The sequence below is a fragment of the Heptranchias perlo genome, chromosome 21 (assembly GCF_035084215.1).
Source record: "Heptranchias perlo isolate sHepPer1 chromosome 21, sHepPer1.hap1, whole genome shotgun sequence".
In the NCBI taxonomy this organism is placed as follows: Eukaryota; Metazoa; Chordata; class Chondrichthyes; order Hexanchiformes; family Hexanchidae; genus Heptranchias; species Heptranchias perlo.
The window spans coordinates 2226687-2248787 of NC_090345.1; the positions used below are offsets into that span (position 1 = coordinate 2226687).

Sequence of the window (22101 nt, forward strand, 5' to 3'; positions counted from 1 at the left end):
GGATTAAGCTGGATCGCTCTTTTTCGACCGGCACGGATACGATGGGCCAAATGGCCTCCTTCTGTGCCGTAACTTTCTATTGTAAACAATTTTACAACACAAAGTTATAGTCCAACAATTTTATTTGAAATTCACAAGCTTTCGGAGGCTTCCTCCTTCCTCAGGTGAATGGTGTGGAAAAAAGCCTCCGAAAGCTTGTGAATTTCAAATAAAATTGTTGGACTATAACTTGGTGTTGTAAAATTGTTTACAATTGTCAACCCCAGTCCATCACCGGCATCTCCACATCGTAACTTTCTATGATAGTGATATTATAGCACAGATAGTGAGATTGCAGCACACTGATAGTGAGTTTATAGCACACTGATGGAGATTGCAGCTCACTAATTAGGGTGAATAATAATAAAACATTTATTATATAAGACTTTTATTTACATTGTGCCTCATCATGTCATCAAAAGTCTCAGTGAAATATATTTAAAGTGCGGTAGCTTGTTATGTGAGCAAACTGCCTCAGGCTGTCTGCAAACAGCCCAAGCAATGAGGTAATGACCTGTCGACCTGCTTTCAGCGATGTTAGTTCAGAGAGGAACCGCAGTGAGGACATCAGGAGAACTCTCTGCTCTTCTTCAAATAGGATCCATGGGATCTTTAATATCCACCTCAACAAGCAGACCGGGTCGCTAATTAACCTTTCATCAGAAAGACGACACCTCGGACAGTGCAGCACTCCCTCAGTACTGTAATCGTATCTGCTCAAATCCTGGAGAGAGGATTGAGCCCACAACCTTCTGACTCGGGGGCAATGTGGGATTCACAGCATTAGGCTCTCCCAACCTCCCTCCTAATGATTGATGTGAGAAGTCAGAGGAGGGACACACTTGTGTCTATGTGTGTGTCTCACTGGAATGTGGCTATGGGAGGAGACAGTGAATTACATCGCAGAGAGAGAGAGAGACAGACAGAGATAGACAAGAGAGAGAGAGATAGACACAGAGAGAGATAGGTAGAGACAGAGAGAGAGAGAGACAGAGAGAGAGAGATAGGTAGAGACAGAGAGAGATAGACAAGAGAGAGATAGACAGAGAGAGAGAGAGATAGGTAGAGACAGAGAGAGATAGACAAGAGAGAGAGAGATAGACACAGAGAGAGATAGATAGGTAGAGACAGAGAGTCAGAGAGAGATAGACAAGAGAGAGACAGAAAGAGAGAGAAACAGAGAGAGAGAGACAGAGAGAGAGATAGAAAGACAAGAGAGACAGAGAGAGAGATAAAGAGAGAGGTAGGAGGTGGGAAAGGTTATTATTCTGTTATTATTCTGGACGGGTGAGAAAAATAAAACAGCTGGAAAATGGATAAATTCCGGATGATTTTCCAGTTTCTCCAATCGAACCAGGAGTCCTTCATGAACGGGATGTGCGGGATCCTGGCTCTGGCCAGTGCCCAGATGTACTCAGCCTTTGAGTTTAACTGTCCGTGCCTGTCCAGCTATAACCTGCTGTACGGGGCGGGCATCATGCTGGTCCCCCCTCTGGTGCTCTTCCTGCTCGGCTTCGTGCTCAACAACAACGTGTCGGTGCTGGCGGAGGAGTGGAGGCGGCCGGAGGGGATGAGGAGGAAGGAGCCGGCCGTCCTGCGGTACATGTTGTGCTCAATGACCCAGCGAGCGCTCATCGCCCCCGTGGTCTGGCTCAGCGTCACCCTCCTGGACGGACAGTGTTTCATCTGCGCCTTTAGCGAGAGCCTGGACCCCCGGGCACTCGGCACCAACAGCACGGTCCCGGGGCAGCCCGAGCTCCGCCGCCTCCTCGCCACCCTCCCCTGCCAGGACATCTTTAACCACCGGGCCGGCATCTCCCGGGAGGCGGCCTGTCGCTACCTGCGCTGCCTGTCCCAGGTGAGTGTTGACCCGGGGGAAAGGGGGGCAACTGGGGGGAGAGAGAGAGATAGAGGGGCAATTAGAGAGAGAGAGAGAGAGATAGGGGCAATTAGAGAGAGAGAGAGATAGGGGTAATTAGAGAGAGAGAGAGAGATAGGGGTAATTAGAGAGAGAGAGAGAGATAGGGGTAATTAGAGAGAGAGAGAGAGAGATAGGGGTAATTAGAGAGAGAGAGAGATAGGGGTAATTAGAGAGAGAGAGAGAGAGATAGGGGCAATTAGAGAGAGAGAGAGAGATAGGGGTAATTAGAGAGAGAGAGAGAGATAGGGGTAATTAGAGAGAGAGAGAGAGATAGGGGCAATTAGAGAGAGAGAGAGAGAGATAGGGGCAATTAGAGAGAGAGAGAGACATAGGGACAATTAGAGAGAGAGAGAGGGACAATTAGAGAGAGAGAGAGAGATGGGGGTAATTAAAGAGAGAGAGAGATAGGGGCAATTAGAGAGAGAGAGATAGGGGTAATTAGAGAGAGAGAGAGAGATAGGGGTAATTAGAGAGAGAGAGAGAGATAGGGGCAATTAGAGAGAGAGAGAGAGAGATAGGGACAATTAGAGAGAGAGAGAGATAGGGGTAATTAGAGAGAGAGAGAGAGAGATAGGGGTAATTAGAGAGAGAGAGATAGAGGGGCAATTAGAGAGAGAGAGAGAGAGATAGGGGCAATTAGAGAGAGAGAGAGAGAGATAGGGGTAATTAGAGAGAGAGAGAGATAGGGGTAATTAGAGAGAGAGAGAGATAGGGGCAATTAGAGAGAGAGAGAGAGAGAGATAGGGGCAATTAGAGAGAGAGAGAGAGATAGGGGTAATTAGAGAGAGAGAGAGAGATAGGGGTAATTAGAGAGAGAGAGAGAGAGATAGGGGCAATTAGAGAGAGAGAGAGACATAGGGACAATTAGAGAGAGAGAGAGGGACAATTAGAGAGAGAGAGAGAGATGGGGGTAATTAAAGAGAGAGAGAGATAGGGGCAATTAGAGAGAGAGAGATAGGGGTAATTAGAGAGAGAGAGAGAGATAGGGGTAATTAGAGAGAGAGAGAGAGATAGGGGCAATTAGAGAGAGAGAGAGAGATAGGGACAATTAGAGAGAGAGAGAGATAGGGGTAATTAGAGAGAGAGAGAGAGATAGGGGTAATTAGAGAGAGAGAGAGAGAGATAGGGACAATTAGAGAGAGAGAGAGATAGGGGTAATTAGAGAGAGAGAGAGAGATAGGGGCAATTAGAGAGAGAGAGAGAGATAGGGACAATTAGAGAGAGAGAGAGATAGGGGTAATTAGAGAGAGAGAGAGAGATAGGGGTAATTAGAGAGAGAGAGAGAGATAGGGACAATTAGAGAGAGAGAGAGAGATAGGGGTAATTAGAGAGAGAGAGAGAGATAGGAGCAATTAGAGAGAGAGAGAGAGAGATAGGGACAATTAGAGAGAGAGAGAGAGATAGGGGCAATTAGAGAGAGAGAGAGAGATAGGGGCAATTAGAGAGAGAGAGAGAGAGATAGGGACAATTAGAGAGAGAGAGAGAGATAGGGGTAATTAGAGAGAGAGAGAGATAGGGGTAATTAGAGAGAGAGAGAGAGATAGGGACAATTAGAGAGAGAGAGAGAGATGGGGGTAATTAAAGAGAGAGAGAGATAGGGGCAATTAGAGAGAGAGAGATAGGGGTAATTAGAGAGAGAGAGATAGGGACAATTAGAGAGAGAGAGAGATAGGGGTAATTAGAGAGAGAGAGAGAGATAGGGGCAATTAGAGAGAGAGAGAGAGAGATAGGGACAATTAGAGAGAGAGAGAGAGATAGGGGTAATTAGAGAGAGAGAGAGAGAGGGGCAATTAGAGAGAGAGAGAGAGAGATAGGGGTAATTAGAGAGAGAGAGAGAGGGGCAATTAGAGAGAGAGAGAGAGAGATAGGGGTAATTAGAGAGAGAGAGAGAGAGATAGGGGTAATTAGAGAGAGAGAGAGAGATAGGGGTAATTAGAGAGAGAGAGAGATAGGGGTAATTAGAGAGAGAGAGAGAGGGGCAATTAGAGAGAGAGAGAGAGAGATAGGGGTAATTAGAGAGAGAGAGAGAGAGATAGGGGTAATTAGAGAGAGAGAGAGAGAGATAGGGGCAATTAGAGAGAGAGAGAGAGATGGGGGTAATTAAAGAGAGAGAGAGATAGGGGCAATTAGAGAGAGAGAGATAGGGGTAATTAGAGAGAGAGAGAGAGATAGGGGTAATTAGAGAGAGAGAGAGAGATAGGGGCAATTAGAGAGAGAGAGAGAGAGATAGGGACAATTAGAGAGAGAGAGAGATAGGGGTAATTAGAGAGAGAGAGAGAGATAGGGGTAATTAGAGAGAGAGAGAGAGAGATAGGGACAATTAGAGAGAGAGAGAGATAGGGGTAATTAGAGAGAGAGAGAGAGATAGGGGCAATTAGAGAGAGAGAGAGAGATAGGGACAATTAGAGAGAGAGAGAGAGATAGGGGTAATTAGAGAGAGAGAGAGAGATAGGGGTAATTAGAGAGAGAGAGAGAGAGATAGGGACAATTAGAGAGAGAGAGAGATAGGGGTAATTAGAGAGAGAGAGAGAGATAGGGACAATTAGAGAGAGAGAGATAGGGACAATTAGAGAGAGAGAGAGATAGGGGTAATTAGAGAGAGAGAGAGAGATAGGGGCAATTAGAGAGAGAGAGAGAGATAGGGACAATTAGAGAGACAGAGAGAGATAGGGGTAATTAGAGAGAGAGAGAGAGATAGGGGTAATTAGAGAGAGAGAGAGAGAGATAGGGACAATTAGAGAGAGAGAGAGAGATAGGGGTAATTAGAGAGAGAGAGAGATAGGAGCAATTAGAGAGAGAGAGAGAGAGATAGGGACAATTAGAGAGAGAGAGAGAGATAGGGGCAATTAGAGAGAGAGAGAGAGATAGGGGCAATTAGAGAGAGAGAGAGAGAGAGAGATAGGGACAATTAGAGAGAGAGAGAGAGATAGGGGTAATTAGAGAGAGAGAGAGAGATAGGGGTAATTAGAGAGAGAGAGAGAGATAGGGACAATTAGAGAGAGAGAGAGAGATGGGGGTAATTAAAGAGAGAGAGAGATAGGGGCAATTAGAGAGAGAGAGATAGGGGTAATTAGAGAGAGAGAGATAGGGACAATTAGAGAGAGAGAGAGATAGGGGTAATTAGAGAGAGAGAGAGAGATAGGGGCAATTAGAGAGAGAGAGAGAGAGATAGGGACAATTAGAGAGAGAGAGAGAGATAGGGGTAATTAGAGAGAGAGAGAGAGAGGGGCAATTAGAGAGAGAGAGAGAGAGATAGGGGTAATTAGAGAGAGAGAGAGAGGGGCAATTAGAGAGAGAGAGAGTGAGATAGGGGTAATTAGAGAGAGAGAGAGAGAGATAGGGGTAATTAGAGAGAGAGAGAGAGATAGGGGTAATTAGAGAGAGAGAGAGAGATAGGGGTAATTAGAGAGAGAGAGAGAGAGGGGCAATTAGAGAGAGAGAGAGAGAGATAGGGGTAATTAGAGAGAGAGAGAGAGGGGCAATTAGAGAGAGAGAGAGAGAGATAGGGGTAATTAGAGAGAGAGAGAGAGAGATAGGGGTAATTAGAGAGAGAGAGAGAGAGATAGGGGCAATTAGAGAGAGAGAGAGAGATGGGGGTAATTAAAGAGAGAGAGAGATAGGGGCAATTAGAGAGAGAGAGATAGGGGTAATTAGAGAGAGAGAGAGAGAGATAGGGGTAATTAGAGAGAGAGAGAGAGATAGGGGCAATTAGAGAGAGAGAGAGAGAGATAGGGACAATTAGAGAGAGAGAGAGATAGGGGTAATTAGAGAGAGAGAGAGAGATAGGGGTAATTAGAGAGAGAGAGAGAGAGATAGGGACAATTAGAGAGAGAGAGAGATAGGGGTAATTAGAGAGAGAGAGAGAGATAGGGGCAATTAGAGAGAGAGAGAGAGATAGGGACAATTAGAGAGAGAGAGAGAGATAGGGGTAATTAGAGAGAGAGAGAGAGATAGGGGTAATTAGAGAGAGAGAGAGAGAGAGATAGGGACAATTAGAGAGAGAGAGAGAGATAGGGGTAATTAGAGAGAGAGAGAGAGATAGGAGCAATTAGAGAGAGAGAGAGAGAGATAGGGACAATTAGAGAGAGAGAGAGAGATAGGGGCAATTAGAGAGAGAGAGAGAGATAGGGGCAATTAGAGAGAGAGAGAGAGAGAGATAGGGACAATTAGAGAGAGAGAGAGAGATAGGGGTAATTAGAGAGAGAGAGAGAGATAGGGGTAATTAGAGAGAGAGAGAGAGATAGGGACAATTAGAGAGAGAGAGAGATGGGGGTAATTAAAGAGAGAGAGAGATAGGGGCAATTAGAGAGAGAGAGATAGGGGTAATTAGAGAGAGAGAGATAGGGACAATTAGAGAGAGAGAGAGATAGGGGTAATTAGAGAGAGAGAGAGAGATAGGGGCAATTAGAGAGAGAGAGAGAGAGATAGGGACAATTAGAGAGAGAGAGAGAGATAGGGGTAATTAGAGAGAGAGAGAGAGAGATAGGGGTAATTAGAGAGAGAGAGAGAGAGATAGGGGCAATTAGAGAGAGAGAGAGAGATAGGGACAATTAGAGAGAGAGAGAGAGATAGGGGCAATTAGAGAGAGAGAGAGAGATAGGGGCAATTAGAGAGAGAGAGAGAGATAGGGACAATTAGAGAGAGAGAGAGAGAGATAGGGGCAATTAGAGAGAGAGAGAGAGATAGGGACAATTAGAGAGAGAGAGAGAGAGAGGGACAATTAGAGAGAGAGAGAGATAGGGGTAATTAGAGAGAGAGAGAGAGATAGGGGTAATTAGAGAGAGAGAGAGAGATAGGGGTAATTAGAGAGAGAGAGAGATAGGGACAATTAGAGAGAGAGAGAGAGATGGGGTAATTAAAGAGAGAGAGAGATAGGGGCAATTAGAGAGAGAGAGATAGGGGTAATTAGAGAGAGAGAGAGAGATAGGGGTAATTAGAGAGAGAGAGAGAGAGAGATAGGGACAATTAGAGAGAGAGAGAGAGATAGGGGTAATTGGAGAGAGAGAGAGAGATAGGGGCAATTAGAGAGAGAGAGAGAGAGATAGGGACAATTAGAGAGAGAGAGAGAGATAGGGGTAATTAAAGAGAGAGAGAGAGAGATAGGGGTAATTAGAGAGAGAGAGAGAGAGAGATAGGGACAATTAGAGAGAGAGAGAGATAGGGGTAATTAGAGAGAGAGAGAGATAGGGGCAATTAGAGAGAGAGAGAGAGAGATAGGGACAATTAGAGAGAGAGAGAGAGATAGGGGTAATTAGAGAGAGAGAGAGAGAGGGGCAATTAGAGAGAGAGAGAGAGAGATAGGGGTAATTAGAGAGAGAGAGAGAGGGGCAATTAGAGAGAGAGAGAGAGAGATAGGGGTAATTAGAGAGAGAGAGAGAGGGGCAATTAGAGAGAGAGAGAGAGAGATAGGGGTAATTAGAGAGAGAGAGAGAGAGATAGGGGTAATTAGAGAGAGAGAGAGAGAGATAGGGGCAATTAGAGAGAGAGAGAGAGATGGGGGTAATTAAAGAGAGAGAGAGATAGGGGCAATTAGAGAGAGAGAGATAGGGGTAATTAGAGAGAGAGAGAGAGATAGGGGTAATTAGAGAGAGAGAGAGAGATAGGGGCAATTAGAGAGAGAGAGAGAGAGATAGGGACAATTAGAGAGAGAGAGAGATAGGGGTAATTAGAGAGAGAGAGAGAGATAGGGGTAATTAGAGAGAGAGAGAGAGAGATAGGGACAATTAGAGAGAGAGAGAGATAGGGGTAATTAGAGAGAGAGAGAGAGAGATAGGGGTAATTAGAGAGAGAGAGAGAGAGATAGGGGTAATTAGAGAGAGAGAGAGAGAGATAGGGGTAATTAGAGAGAGAGAGAGAGAGATAGGGGCAATTAGAGAGAGAGAGAGAGATGGGGGTAATTAAAGAGAGAGAGAGATAGGGGCAATTAGAGAGAGAGAGATAGGGGTAATTAGAGAGAGAGAGAGAGATAGGGGTAATTAGAGAGAGAGAGAGAGATAGGGGCAATTAGAGAGAGAGAGAGAGAGATAGGGACAATTAGAGAGAGAGAGAGATAGGGGTAATTAGAGAGAGAGAGAGAGATAGGGGTAATTAGAGAGAGAGAGAGAGAGATAGGGACAATTAGAGAGAGAGAGAGATAGGGGTAATTAGAGAGAGAGAGAGAGATAGGGGCAATTAGAGAGAGAGAGAGAGATAGGGACAATTAGAGAGAGAGAGAGAGATAGGGGTAATTAGAGAGAGAGAGAGAGATAGGGGTAATTAGAGAGAGAGAGAGAGAGATAGGGACAATTAGAGAGAGAGAGAGATAGGGGTAATTAGAGAGAGAGAGAGAGATAGGGACAATTAGAGAGAGAGAGAGATAGGGGTAATTAGAGAGAGAGAGAGAGATAGGGGTAATTAGAGAGAGAGAGAGAGATAGGGGCAATTAGAGAGAGAGATAGGGACAATTAGAGAGAGAGAGAGAGATAGGGGTAATTAGAGAGAGAGAGAGAGATAGGGGTAATTAGAGAGAGAGAGAGAGAGATAGGGACAATTAGAGAGAGAGAGAGAGATAGGGGTAATTAGAGAGAGAGAGAGAGATAGGAGCAATTAGAGAGAGAGAGAGAGAGATAGGGACAATTAGAGAGAGAGAGAGAGATAGGGGCAATTAGAGAGAGAGAGAGAGATAGGGGCAATTAGAGAGAGAGAGAGAGAGAGATAGGGACAATTAGAGAGAGAGAGAGAGATAGGGGTAATTAGAGAGAGAGAGAGAGATAGGGGTAATTAGAGAGAGAGAGAGAGATAGGGACAATTAGAGAGAGAGAGAGAGATGGGGGTAATTAAAGAGAGAGAGAGATAGGGGCAATTAGAGAGAGAGAGATAGGGGTAATTAGAGAGAGAGAGATAGGGACAATTAGAGAGAGAGAGAGATAGGGGTAATTAGAGAGAGAGAGAGAGATAGGGGCAATTAGAGAGAGAGAGAGAGAGATAGGGACAATTAGAGAGAGAGAGAGAGATAGGGGTAATTAGAGAGAGAGAGAGAGAGGGGCAATTAGAGAGAGAGAGAGAGAGATAGGGGTAATTAGAGAGAGAGAGAGAGGGGCAATTAGAGAGAGAGAGAGAGAGATAGGGGTAATTAGAGAGAGAGAGAGAGAGATAGGGGTAATTAGAGAGAGAGAGAGAGATAGGGGTAATTAGAGAGAGAGAGAGAGAGGGGCAATTAGAGAGAGAGAGAGAGAGATAGGGGTAATTAGAGAGAGAGAGAGAGGGGCAATTAGAGAGAGAGAGAGAGAGATAGGGGTAATTAGAGAGAGAGAGAGAGAGGGGCAATTAGAGAGAGAGAGAGAGAGATAGGGGTAATTAGAGAGAGAGAGAGAGGGGCAATTAGAGAGAGAGAGAGAGAGATAGGGGTAATTAGAGAGAGAGAGAGAGAGATAGGGGTAATTAGAGAGAGAGAGAGAGAGATAGGGGCAATTAGAGAGAGAGAGAGAGATGGGGGTAATTAAAGAGAGAGAGAGATAGGGGCAATTAGAGAGAGAGAGATAGGGGTAATTAGAGAGAGAGAGAGAGATAGGGGTAATTAGAGAGAGAGAGAGAGATAGGGGCAATTAGAGAGAGAGAGAGAGAGATAGGGACAATTAGAGAGAGAGAGAGATAGGGGTAATTAGAGAGAGAGAGAGAGATAGGGGTAATTAGAGAGAGAGAGAGAGAGATAGGGACAATTAGAGAGAGAGAGAGATAGGGGTAATTAGAGAGAGAGAGAGAGATAGGGGCAATTAGAGAGAGAGAGAGAGATAGGGACAATTAGAGAGAGAGAGAGAGATAGGGGTAATTAGAGAGAGAGAGAGAGATAGGGGTAATTAGAGAGAGAGAGAGAGAGATAGGGACAATTAGAGAGAGAGAGAGAGATAGGGGTAATTAGAGAGAGAGAGAGAGATAGGAGCAATTAGAGAGAGAGAGAGAGAGAGAGATAGGGACAATTAGAGAGAGAGAGAGAGATAGGGGCAATTAGAGAGAGAGAGAGAGATAGGGGCAATTAGAGAGAGAGAGAGAGAGAGATAGGGACAATTAGAGAGAGAGAGAGAGATAGGGGTAATTAGAGAGAGAGAGAGAGATAGGGGTAATTAGAGAGAGAGAGAGAGATAGGGACAATTAGAGAGAGAGAGAGATGGGGGTAATTAAAGAGAGAGAGAGATAGGGGCAATTAGAGAGAGAGAGATAGGGGTAATTAGAGAGAGAGAGATAGGGACAATTAGAGAGAGAGAGAGATAGGGGTAATTAGAGAGAGAGAGAGAGATAGGGGCAATTAGAGAGAGAGAGAGAGAGATAGGGACAATTAGAGAGAGAGAGAGAGATAGGGGTAATTAGAGAGAGAGAGAGAGAGGGGCAATTAGAGAGAGAGAGAGAGAGATAGGGGTAATTAGAGAGAGAGAGAGAGGGGCAATTAGAGAGAGAGAGAGAGAGATAGGGGTAATTAGAGAGAGAGAGAGAGAGATAGGGGTAATTAGAGAGAGAGAGAGAGAGATAGGGGCAATTAGAGAGAGAGAGAGAGATAGGGACAATTAGAGAGAGAGAGAGAGATAGGGGCAATTAGAGAGAGAGAGAGAGATAGGGGCAATTAGAGAGAGAGAGAGAGATAGGGACAATTAGAGAGAGAGAGAGAGAGATAGGGGCAATTAGAGAGAGAGAGAGAGATAGGGACAATTAGAGAGAGAGAGAGAGAGAGGGACAATTAGAGAGAGAGAGAGATAGGGGTAATTAGAGAGAGAGAGAGAGATAGGGGTAATTAGAGAGAGAGAGAGAGATAGGGGTAATTAGAGAGAGAGAGAGATAGGGACAATTAGAGAGAGAGAGAGAGATGGGGTAATTAAAGAGAGAGAGAGATAGGGGCAATTAGAGAGAGAGAGATAGGGGTAATTAGAGAGAGAGAGAGAGATAGGGGTAATTAGAGAGAGAGAGAGAGATAGGGGTAATTAGAGAGAGAGAGAGAGAGAGAGATAGGGACAATTAGAGAGAGAGAGAGAGATAGGGGTAATTGGAGAGAGAGAGAGAGATAGGGGCAATTAGAGAGAGAGAGAGAGAGATAGGGACAATTAGAGAGAGAGAGAGAGATAGGGGTAATTAAAGAGAGAGAGAGAGAGATAGGGGTAATTAGAGAGAGAGAGAGAGAGAGATAGGGACAATTAGAGAGAGAGAGAGATAGGGGTAATTAGAGAGAGAGAGAGAGATAGGGGCAATTAGAGAGAGAGAGAGAGAGATAGGGACAATTAGAGAGAGAGAGAGAGATAGGGGTAATTAGAGAGAGAGAGAGAGATAGGGGTAATTAGAGAGAGAGAGAGAGAGAGATAGGGACAATTAGAGAGAGAGAGAGAGAGATAGGGGTAATTAGAGAGAGAGAGAGATAGGGGCAATTAGAGAGAGAGAGAGAGAGAGAGATAGGGACAATTAGAGAGAGAGAGAGAGAGATAGGGGCAATTAGAGAGAGAGAGAGTGATAGGGGCAATTAGAGAGAGAGAGAGAGATAGGGACAATTAGAGAGAGAGAGAGAGATAGGGACAATTAGAGAGAGAGAGAGATAGGGGTAATTAGAGAGAGAGAGATAGGGGTAATTAGAGAGAGAGAGAGAGATAGGGACAATTAGAGAGAGAGAGAGAGATGGGGGTAATTAAAGAGAGAGAGAGATAGGGGCAATTAGAGAGAGAGAGATAGGGGTAATTAGAGAGAGAGAGATAGGGGCAATTAGAGAGAGAGAGAGATAGGGGTAATTAGAGAGAGAGAGATAGGCGTAATTAGAGAGAGACAGAGGGGCAATTAAAGGGAGAGAGAGATAGGGGTAATTAGAGAGGGAGATATAGGGGTAATTAGAGAGAGAGAGATAGGGGTAATTAGAGAGAGAGAGAGATAGGGGCAATTAAAGAGAGAGAGAGAGAGATAGGGGTAATTAGAGAGAGAGAGAGAGGGGCAATTAGAGAGAGAGAGAGATAGGGGCAATTAGAGAGAGAGAGATAGGGGTAATTAGAGAGAGAGAGAGGGGCAATTAGAGAGAGAGAGGGGCAATTAGAGAGAGAGAGATAGTGGCAATTAGAGAGAGAGAGAGATAGGGGTAATTAGAGAGAGAGAGAGAGATAGGGGTAATTAGAGAGAGAGAGATAGGGGCAATTAAAGAGGGAGAGAGAGATAGGGGTAATTAGAGAGAGAGAGAGATAGGGGCAATTAAAGAGAGATAGATAGGGGTAATTAAAGAGAGAGAGAGATAGGGGTAATTAGAGAGAGAGAGAGATAGGGGTAATTAGAGAGAGAGAGATAGGGGTAATTAGAGAGAGAGAGAGGGGCAATTAAAGGGAGAGAGAGAGATAGGGGTAATTAGAGAGAGAGAGATAGGGGTAATTAGAGAGAGAGAGAGAGAGAGATAGGGGTAATTAGAGAGAGAGAGAGGGGCAATTAAAGGGAGAGAGAGAGATAGGGGTAATTAGAGAGAGAGAGAGATAGGGGCAATTAGAGAGAGAGAGATAGGGGTAATTAGAGAGAGAGAGATAGGGGTAATTAGAGAGAGAGAGAGAGATAGGGGTAATTAGAGAGAGAGAGAGATAGGGGTAATTAGGGAGAGAGAGAGGGGCAATTAGAGAGAGAGAGGGGCAATTAGAGAGAGAGAGAGATAGGGGCAATTAGAGAGAGAGAGAGAGATAGGGGTAATTAGAGAGAGAGAGAGGGGCAATTAGAGAGAGAGAGAGATAGGGGCAATTAGAGAGAGAGAGAGATAGGGGTAATTAGAGAGAGAGAGAGGGGCAATTAGAGAGAGAGAGAGAGAGAGAGGGGCAATTAGAGAGAGAGAGAGATAGGGGCAATTAGACAGAGAGAGAGATAGGGGTAATTAGAGAGAGAGAGAGATAGGGGTAATTAGAGAGAGAGAGAGAGAGAGATAGGGGCAATTAAAGAGGGAGAGAGAGAGATAGGGGTAATTAGAGAGAGAGAGAGAGAGATAGGGGCAATTAAAGAGAGAGAGAGAGAGAGATAGGGGTAATTAAAGAGAGAGAGAGAGATAGGGGTAATTAAAGAGAGAGAGAGATAGGGACAATTAGAGAGAGAGAGAGAGAGATGGGGGTAATTAAAGAGAGAGAGAGATAGGGACAATTAGAGAGAGAGAGAGAGAGATGGGGGTAATTAAAGAGAGAGAGAGATAGGGACAATTAGAGAGAGGGAGAGAGAGAGATGGGGGTAATTAGAGAGACAGAGAGAGAGGGGCAATTAAAGAGAGAGAGAGATAGGGACAATTAGAGAGAGAGAGAGAGATGGGGTAATTAAAGAGAGAGAGAGATAGGGACAATTGGAGAGAGAGAGAGATGGGGGTAATTAGAGATAGAGAGAGAGAGGGGTAATTAAAGAGTGAGAGAGAGATAGGGGTAATTAGAGAGAGAGAGAGAGGGGCAATTAAAGAGAGAGAGATCGGGGCAATTAGAGAGAGAGAGAGATAGGGGCAATTAAAGAGAGAGAGATAGGGGTAATTAGAGAGAGAGAGAGAGAGAGATAGGGGTAATTAGAGAGAGAGAGAGATAGGGGTAATTAAAGAGAGAGAGATAGGGGCAATTAGAGAGAGAGAGATAGGGGTAATTAGAGAGAGAGAGATAGGGGTAATTAGAGAGAGAGAGATAGGGACAATTAGAGAGAGAGAGAGAGATAGGGGTAATTAAAGAGAGAGAGATAGGGGCAATTAGAGAGAGAGAGAGAGATGGGGTAATTAGAGAGAGAGAGAGATAGGGGCAATTAGAGAGAGAGAGAGAGATGGGGTAATTAGAGAGAGAGAGAGATAGAGCAATTAAAGAGAGAGAGAGGGGCAACTGGAGAGAGAGAGAGGGGGGGCAATTAGAGAGAGAGAGATAGGGGTAATTAGAGAGAGATAGGGGCAATTAGAGAGAGAGATAGGGGCAATTAGAGAGAGAGAGATAGGGTAATTAAAGAGAGAGAGAGAGATAGGGGTAATTAGAGAGAGAGAGAAGGGCAATTAGAGAGAGAGAGGGGCAATAAGAGAGAGAGGGGCAATAAGAGAGAGAGAAAGATAGGGGAAATTAGAGAGAGAGATAGGGGCAATTAGAGAGAGAGATAGGGGCAATTAGAGAGAGAGAGATAGGGGTAATTAAAGAGAGATAGAGAGAGATAGGGGTAATTAGAGAGAGAGAGAGATAGGGGCAATTAGAGAGAGAGAGAAGGGCAATTAGAGAGAGAGGGGCAATAAGAGAGAGAGAAAGATAGGGGAAATTAGAGAGAGAGAAGGGCAATTAGAGAGAGAGATAGGGGCAATTAGAGAGAGAGAGATAGGGGTAATTAAAGAGAGAGAGAAAGATAGGGGAAATTAGAGAGAGAGAGGGGCAATTAGAGAGAGAGATAGGGGAAATTAGAGAGAGAGATAGGGGCAATTAGAGAGAGAGAGAGAGATAGGGGCAATTAGAGAGAGAGAGATAGGGGTAATTAGAGAGAGAGAGAGGGGCAATTAGAGAGAGAGAAGGGCAATTAGAGAGAGAGAGGGGCAATAAGAGAGAGAGAAAGATAGGGGAAATTAGAGAGAGAGAAGGGCAATTAGAGAGAGAGATAGGGGCAATTAGAGAGAGAGAGATAGGGGTAATTAAAGAGAGAGAGAAAGATAGGGGAAATTAGAGAGAGAGAGGGGCAATTAGAGAGAGAGATAGGGGAAATTAGAGAGAGAGATAGGGGCAATTAGAGAGAGAGAGAGAGAGATAGGGGCAATTAGAGAGAGAGAGATAGGGGTAATTAGAGAGAGAGAGAGGGGCAATTAGAGAGAGAGAAGGGCAATTAGAGAGAGAGAGGGGCAATAAGAGAGAGAGAAAGATAGGGGAAATTAGAGAGAGAGAGAGAGGGGCAATTAGAGAGGGGCATTAAGAGAGAGAAAGATAGGGGAAATTAGAGAGAGGGGCAATTAGAGAGAGAAAGAGAGGGGCAATTAGAGAGAGAGAGATAGAGAGGGGCAATTAGAGAGAGAGAGATAGGGGCAATTAGAGAGAGAGAGGGGCAATTAGAGAGAGAGAGAGAGTTGGGGCAATTAGAGAGAGAGAGATGGGGCAATTGGAGAGAGAGAGAGAGATAGGGGCAACTAGAGAGAGAGAGAGAGAGGGGCAACTAGAGAGAGGGAGTTAGGGGCTAGGGGCAACTAGAGAGAGAGATAGGGGCTAGGGGCAACTAGAGAGAGAAAGGGTCATAAAGAGGGAGATAGAGGACAATGAGATGTTTTTCTGGAGAGAGAAGGGGTTGAGGGAGTGTTTGATGGGACAGTGTAGAGGGAGCTTTACTCTGTATCTAACCCGTGCTGTACCTGCCCTGGGAGTGTTTGATGGGACAGTGTAGAGGGAGCTTTACTCTGTATCTAACCCGTGCTGTACCTGCCCTGGGAGTGTTTGATGGGACAGTGTAGAGGGAGCTTTACTCTGTATCTATCCCGTGCCTCAGGCTGACTGACAATTGGTGCCTGAAGTAAGAAAGTGTTGCATTTCTCTGGATTGAGAGTTGTGTTTCGGTGTGACGTGTAGTTGAGGCTCTGAATGAGATTGTTTCTGCTGTCACTCTGCAGGCTCTGGGTTGGTGCTTCCTGTTGGTAATGACGTTCTTGGCTTTCCTGGTCAGGGCAATGCGACCTTGTTTCACTCAAGTTGCTTTCCTCAAGACGAAATACTGGTCTCATTACATTGACATTGAACGCAAGCTCTTCGAGGAGACGTGCACTGAACACGCCAAGAGCTTCGCCAAGGTCTGTATCCAGCAGTTCTTCGAGGGGATGCAGGATGAGATGACCAGGGGCTACAGCCACTACCAGCCACCAAGGCTGAAGGACGCAGAGATTGGCGAGGAACAGGAGAAGCTCTTTGGGATAACGGACAGCGAGAATATGAACAAACTGCTGAAGAACTGGCACAAGTGCAAGCCGCCATTAAATGTGAAGCCGGCCACTCAGCAGAATGGCCGAGTTTGTCCAGCGTCCAATATCAAGCTCAATAACTTGACCCACCCACGCAGGGAGAAGGTCGTCTTCTACAGCAAGGTGTGAACGATGGTCTGAGTCAAGATTCGGCAATGCTTGATGGAGCCACGCCCCGTTTACACTGGTGTGAAGATTGGCATCCTTGGTGCAGCCACTGGCCTGAGTGGATGGTCCTTGGTTTGGGTATCAGTACTGAGGTGGATCAGCACAGGAGGAGGACACCATGATATGGCTGCAACTTCCATTACCATGGCAACAGTTAGGTTGCTGGGTTGCTGTTACCTGGGGAGATACTGAAGCCTAGGATGGAGGGAGGGGGTCGTAGTCCCATGTGAGTTTCTCATGGATTTACAGGTCTAGCATCAATTTGTCACAGTGCCAGTTCGTTTCTGCAGTGGTTGCAATGACCATCGACCCCTCGCTCAATGCACCCAGAGTTTAATTAATGTTTACAATAAGGGGGCTGTATAGGAGCTCACTGCAGGGATTCCGCGGTAGAGTATTGACTGACAAGAAGAGCGGGTTCCTAACTCAATCGTGGATATTTTCAAAAAATAAATTAGAACTTAAGAAGGATGGAATGCGAAATGGCCATTTTGGCCACTGGGTGTGCTCTCTCCGCAGACCATCTACGCCCTGTTTGCTCCTGGATTCCTTTGAGTTCATTCATCCTCCTGAGGAAGCCAATGAACCAGGAGTAAACCTCTAGAACAAAGCTCTTTGAAACTTCTCTCACTGACTCCTAATGTAATCCAGCGAGGTTCCAGATTATCTGCCGAACATGAATCTCCAGTAATCAACCCCAGCGAGTCACATCCCAAACATAACATTCCACAGAAACTGTTTACACCAATGAGGTGTTCAAAAACAGGAGGATGTCATTTAAAAAGGTGGACATTGTGACCAATGAGGCAACTTAGACACAACTATTTCACCCAAAGGGTGGTGGGTCTTTAAGGCCTGATTTTTATGAAATTACGCTCCAGTGCAGAGCCTTACCTCCGGGAGAGCATATCAGAAATTCAAGTGGACGCTTCCCACAATTTGTTGTCCGTATATCAGCCGTGGCCCAGTGAGTAACACTCTCACCTTAGTTAGAAGGTCGTGGGTTCAGGACCCACTTCAGGACTTGAGCCCATAATCCGGGCCGACACTTCAGTGCAGTACTGAGGGAGTGCTGCAGTGTCGGAGGTGCCGTCTTTCGGATGGGACGTTAAACTGAGGCCCCGTCTGCCCTCTCAGGTGGCCACTATTGGAAGAAGAGCAGAGGAGATCTCCCTGGTGTCTTGGCCAATATTTATCCCTCAACCAAAAACAGACCATCTGGTCATTTATCTCAGTGCTGTTTGTGGACCTTGCTGTGAGCGTATTAGAATCATAGAAAATTTACAGCACAGAAGGAGGCCAATTTGCCTCCTTAGTTTGCTTACGTTACAACAGTGACTACATTTCAAAAGTTATTTCTTTGGGACGTCCAGAGGGTGAGACAGGTGCTGTATAAACACAATTTCATTATTTTCTATGTCTGGAGGAAGAAGGGCCTGAGGGATATGGTAAGAAAGTGGGAAGATGAGTTTGAGATTAACCAGAAAAGGACAGAGTTTTGCTGTGCTCCTGTATCCTGTGAGTTCAGGCTGCACCCGGGCTGTGGGAAGGCAATTACTCGATGGGGTGAATGGCCTTTTCTCATTCTACATGTTCTTCTGTGGAACTGAAGATGGGAAATGCTGGCCCTGATTTTAGGTGTGTGTGTGCAGATTCTTTTGATAATTATCTGCCATAAAACATTCGAAACTCCCAACCCAAGTGCAATTGATATTTGTTAAGCTTCATTTAAGGTCAGTAGGGAGTGTCACGGACAACGGGGAACCTCCCAACCCTTCCTGTTGTGACAAAAATCTTCAACACTTAACTGTGAACTGAACAAATGCTTGTGTTGTATTGTGGGGAATGTCCCAATAAACAGAATCAGCTGTCCCGAATAATGATGTTTGTCTTGTTCTTCACGCTCCACCTGATTTCTGAAGGTTCCTTTGGAGTTGAGTTGGCTCCAAGGCGACCGGACTGGTGATGGACAATCAGAACCAAGTGATTCCTGTGTGACTGATCGGTGATTGGATCCCTCAGCCCAGGCAGGTCCGCAGTACTCCAGATGTTTGGCCAGTCAGCTCCAAGCTACCCCGGGAACTGATGCCCCAATGGCTGGGATGAAGGAGGAGCTGGAAGGTCACTCGTGCTCTGTGCTGGCTGCAGGGTTCCCTGTGAATGATTGACGGATTGACCTTACCAACCTGGGCTTAGGTGAGTGAGGAGGGTCTCTCCAGGGACAGTCCTATCGGACAGTCAGAGGCCACAGAACGCTGTTTGGGGTCTCTCAGTAGTTTGGTTTGAGGACCCTGAAACATGGCGATGGGTTACCGCAGGCCGGAATTGACTAAAGTCCAGTTGGGATTATTGCTCAGAGTCAGTCCCAACCCATGAAACTTTTAAGCCACTCGGTTAAAGGGACACTCCACCCGATCTCTTAAAGTCACAGTTCAGTTTTCATTTAGGATCTCTCTAGGCTCAATGTACAAACCCAATTCCAAGTCACTTAATGATAAAGAGATTATTTCACAACACAATCGTTTGGGTCTAGTGGAAGAGAATGTCCACACTCTCGATCACTGTGCAGTGTCACCCATTGGACAGTGCCCGTGTACAGAATTGCATAGAATTTACAGCAAAGAAACAGGCTATTCGGCCCAACTGGTCTATGCTGGTGCTTATGCTCCACACGAGCCTCCTCCCTCCCTACTTCATCTCATCTTGTCAGCATATCCTTCTATTTCTTTCTCCCTCATGTGTTTATCTAACTTCCCTTTAAATGCCTGTGTTATTCACCTCAACTACTCCTTGTGGGAGCGAGTTCCATATTCTCACCACTCTCTGGGTAAAGAAGATTCTCCTGAATTCCCTATTGGATTTATTATTGACTATCTTATATTTATGGCCCCTGGTTTTTCCCAAACGAGGGGCCATTGGGTGAGGGTAGGATCAAGTGAGGCTGTAAAGACGCCTGTGATAAAATAGCCCACTGATACTATCCAGGTTCACATATGAAGAATGGGCACTTGTGTGAGGTACTGGAGGTGGGATCGGCATTTGTGGGACGAGTGAGGGCCAGCACTTTAGGAACTGTACCCCAGGGAGAGTCAGCACCTTCCTGGGTTCCGCCAGGACCACTCGGCTCCAGACCTCATTACAGCCTTAGTCCAAACATGGACAAAAGAGCTGAATTTCAGAGGTGAGGTGAGAGTGACTGCCCTTGACATCAAGGCAGCATTTGACCGAGTGTGGCACCAAGGAGCCCTAGTAAAATTGAAGTCGATGGGAATCAGGGGGAAAACTCTCCAGTGGCTGGAGTCATACCTAGCACAAAGGAAGATGGTAGTGGTTGTTGGAGGCCAATCATCTCAGCCCCAGGGCATTGCTGCAGGAGTTCCTCAGGGCAGTGTCCTAGGCCCAACCATCTTCAGCTGCTTCATCAATGACCTTCCCTCCATCATAAGGTCAGAAATGGGGATGTTCGCTGATGATTGCACAGTGTTCAGTTCCATTCACAACCCCTCAAATAATGAAGCAGTCTGAGCCCGCATGCAGCAAGACCTGGACAACATTCAGGCTTGGGCTCATAAGTGGTAAGTAACATTCACGCCAGACAAGTGCCAGGCAATGTCCATCTCCAACAAGAGAGAGTCTCACCACCTCCCCATGACATTCAACGGCATTACCATCGCCGAATCCCCCACCATCAACATCCTGGGGGTCACCATTGACCAGAAACTTAACTGGACCAGCCATACAAATACTGTGGCTACAAGAGCAGGTCAGAGGCTGGGTATTCTGCGGCGAGTGACTCACCTCCTGACTCCCCAAAGCCTTTCCACCATCTACAAGGCACAAATCAGGAGTGCGATGGAATACTCTCCACTTGTCTGGATGAATGCAGCTCCAATAACACTCAAGAAGCTCGACACCATCCAGGACAAAGCAGCCCGCTTGATTGGCACCCCATCCATCACCCTAAACATTCACTCCCTTCACCACCAGCGCAGTGTGTACCATCCACAGGATGCACTGCAGCAATTCGCCAAGGCTTCTTCGACAGCACCTCCCAAACCTGCAACCTCTACCATTTAGAAGGACAAGAGCAGAAGGGACATGGGAACAACACCACCTGCACGTTCCCCTCCAAGTCACACACCATCCTGACTTGGAAATATATCGCCGTTCCTTCATCGTCGCTGGGTCAAAATCCTGGAACTCCCTTCCTAACAGCACTGTGGGAGAACCTTCACCACACGGACTGCAGCGGTTCAAGAAGGTGGCTCATCACCACCTTCTCAAGGGCAATTAGGGATGGGCAATAAATGCTGGCCCCGCCAGCAACGCCCACATCCCATGAACGAATAAAAAAAAACTGTACCACAAATCAATAAATGGCGTCTGATTGCCCAGATTTTTTTCAGGATGACAGGAGAGTTTTGCCAGTGTTCAGTCGGAGCTCTGATGGTAATGTGGCCCCTGTCAGCTCCCAAACACCCACTCTGCTTCCGTCCAACACTGAGTGCTGATGGTTAATCTCCTCTCACTCCTGAACATTGCTGTCTTTTCCCCTGCAGTCTCCCTCCCCCTCAGAGGCAGACGGATGGCACCTCCCATTAACCTCGACAATAAACACGCTTACCAATTAAAGAGAGCAGCGGAATCGGTCCTGTCATGGAGCGGAAGATGAGCATTCCCACTGTCCAACAGTCAGAAGCTCTGAATCCTCATTCACGTCTTCAAGCCCTGGTCTGCTCCCCACAGTCCCGAGTGCGGGGCTCATCCTCAATAATAACAGGCCCCCCGAGAGCCTGCACAGATTTCCTGGAGCCACGCTCCAGGGTGAAGCCTGTGGGAGTGGAATGCAGGGAGGGCAGAAAGCTGAGCCCTTGTCAGCCTTTGCTTCCCGTGTCCCAGGCTGTAAATCAGAGCTGCTGACATTTGCTAAACCAGCAGTTTTCCCACATTCCAGCCTCCGCTACCTCACTCAAGTGCCCATTGCCCAGACCACAGAGGGCATCGCGGTTACCCCCAATCCTATTCCCACCTGATGTTCACACTGTACAGCAGGAGATGTGGATTGTGATCAGGACCCTGATCAGTATCTGACTAATCCAGAGCTGCTCAGGCCAATTGGAAAGTCTCTCGGTCTATCATTTTTAAATGAATTTTTGAAGTGGGCATTGACTGACAGACAGCCAGTCTCAGACACCTTCATCAGATGGCTCATTTACACACAAAAGCATGTGAAATTGGACCTCATCATGTCCATCTGCCAGACAAAGGGTTAAAATAAAAACAGAAAATAAAGAAACACGGATGAAGGGCTCAGGTCCTCAGTGTAGGTCAGCACCAAGGGCGAAATCCAAGATACATCACAGACTGCAACAGAAGAGGAGCTGGTGTTTGGATGACACCAAACTTGGGTTTTAAGAGCGTACAGGTTGTAGGAAGACGAGAAAGGGGAGGTTTTCCACAGTCCTGAGAAATTCAACTTTGGTGGGAGCGCAGATTGTCCACTCGCCAGGAGCCTCACCCGTCACACCCCGCCCGAATACACCCGTCACACCCCGCCCGTCACACCCCGCCCGAATACACCCGTCACACCCCGCCCGATTACACCCGTCACACCCCGCCCGAATACACCCGTCACACCCCGCCCGAATACACCCGTCACACCCCGCCCGATTACACCCGTCACACCCCGCCCGTCACACCCCCCCTGAATACACCCGTCACACCCCGCCCGAATACACCCGTCACACCCCGCCCGATTACACCCTGCCCATCACACCCCGCCCGAATACACCCGTCACACCCCGCCCGATTACACCCGTCACACCCTGCCCATCACACCCCGCCCGATTACACCCGTCACACCCCGCCCGATTACACCCATCACACCCTGCCCATCACACCCTGCCCGATTACACCCGTCACACCCTGCCCATCACACCCAGCCCGATTACACCCGTCACACCCTGCCCGATTACACCCGTCACACCCCGCCCGATTACACCCGTCACACCCCGCCCGATTACACCCGTCACACCCTGCCCATCACACCCAGCCCGATTACACCCGTCACACCCCG

General features: G+C 46.6%; 1 protein-coding gene across 1 annotated transcript; it reads left to right on the plus strand.

The window, feature by feature from the left end:
• Positions 1 to 1351: 1351 nt before the first annotated feature.
• LOC137340265 (calcium homeostasis modulator protein 1-like) lies at positions 1352 to 17899 on the plus strand. Its single transcript, XM_068002681.1, has 2 exons — positions 1352 to 1897; positions 15513 to 17899. Exons 1-2 carry the CDS (start codon positions 1352 to 1354, stop codon positions 15984 to 15986), a joined length of 1020 nt encoding a protein of 339 aa, XP_067858782.1. The 3' UTR covers positions 15987 to 17899.
• Positions 17900 to 22101: the final 4202 nt, after the last annotated feature.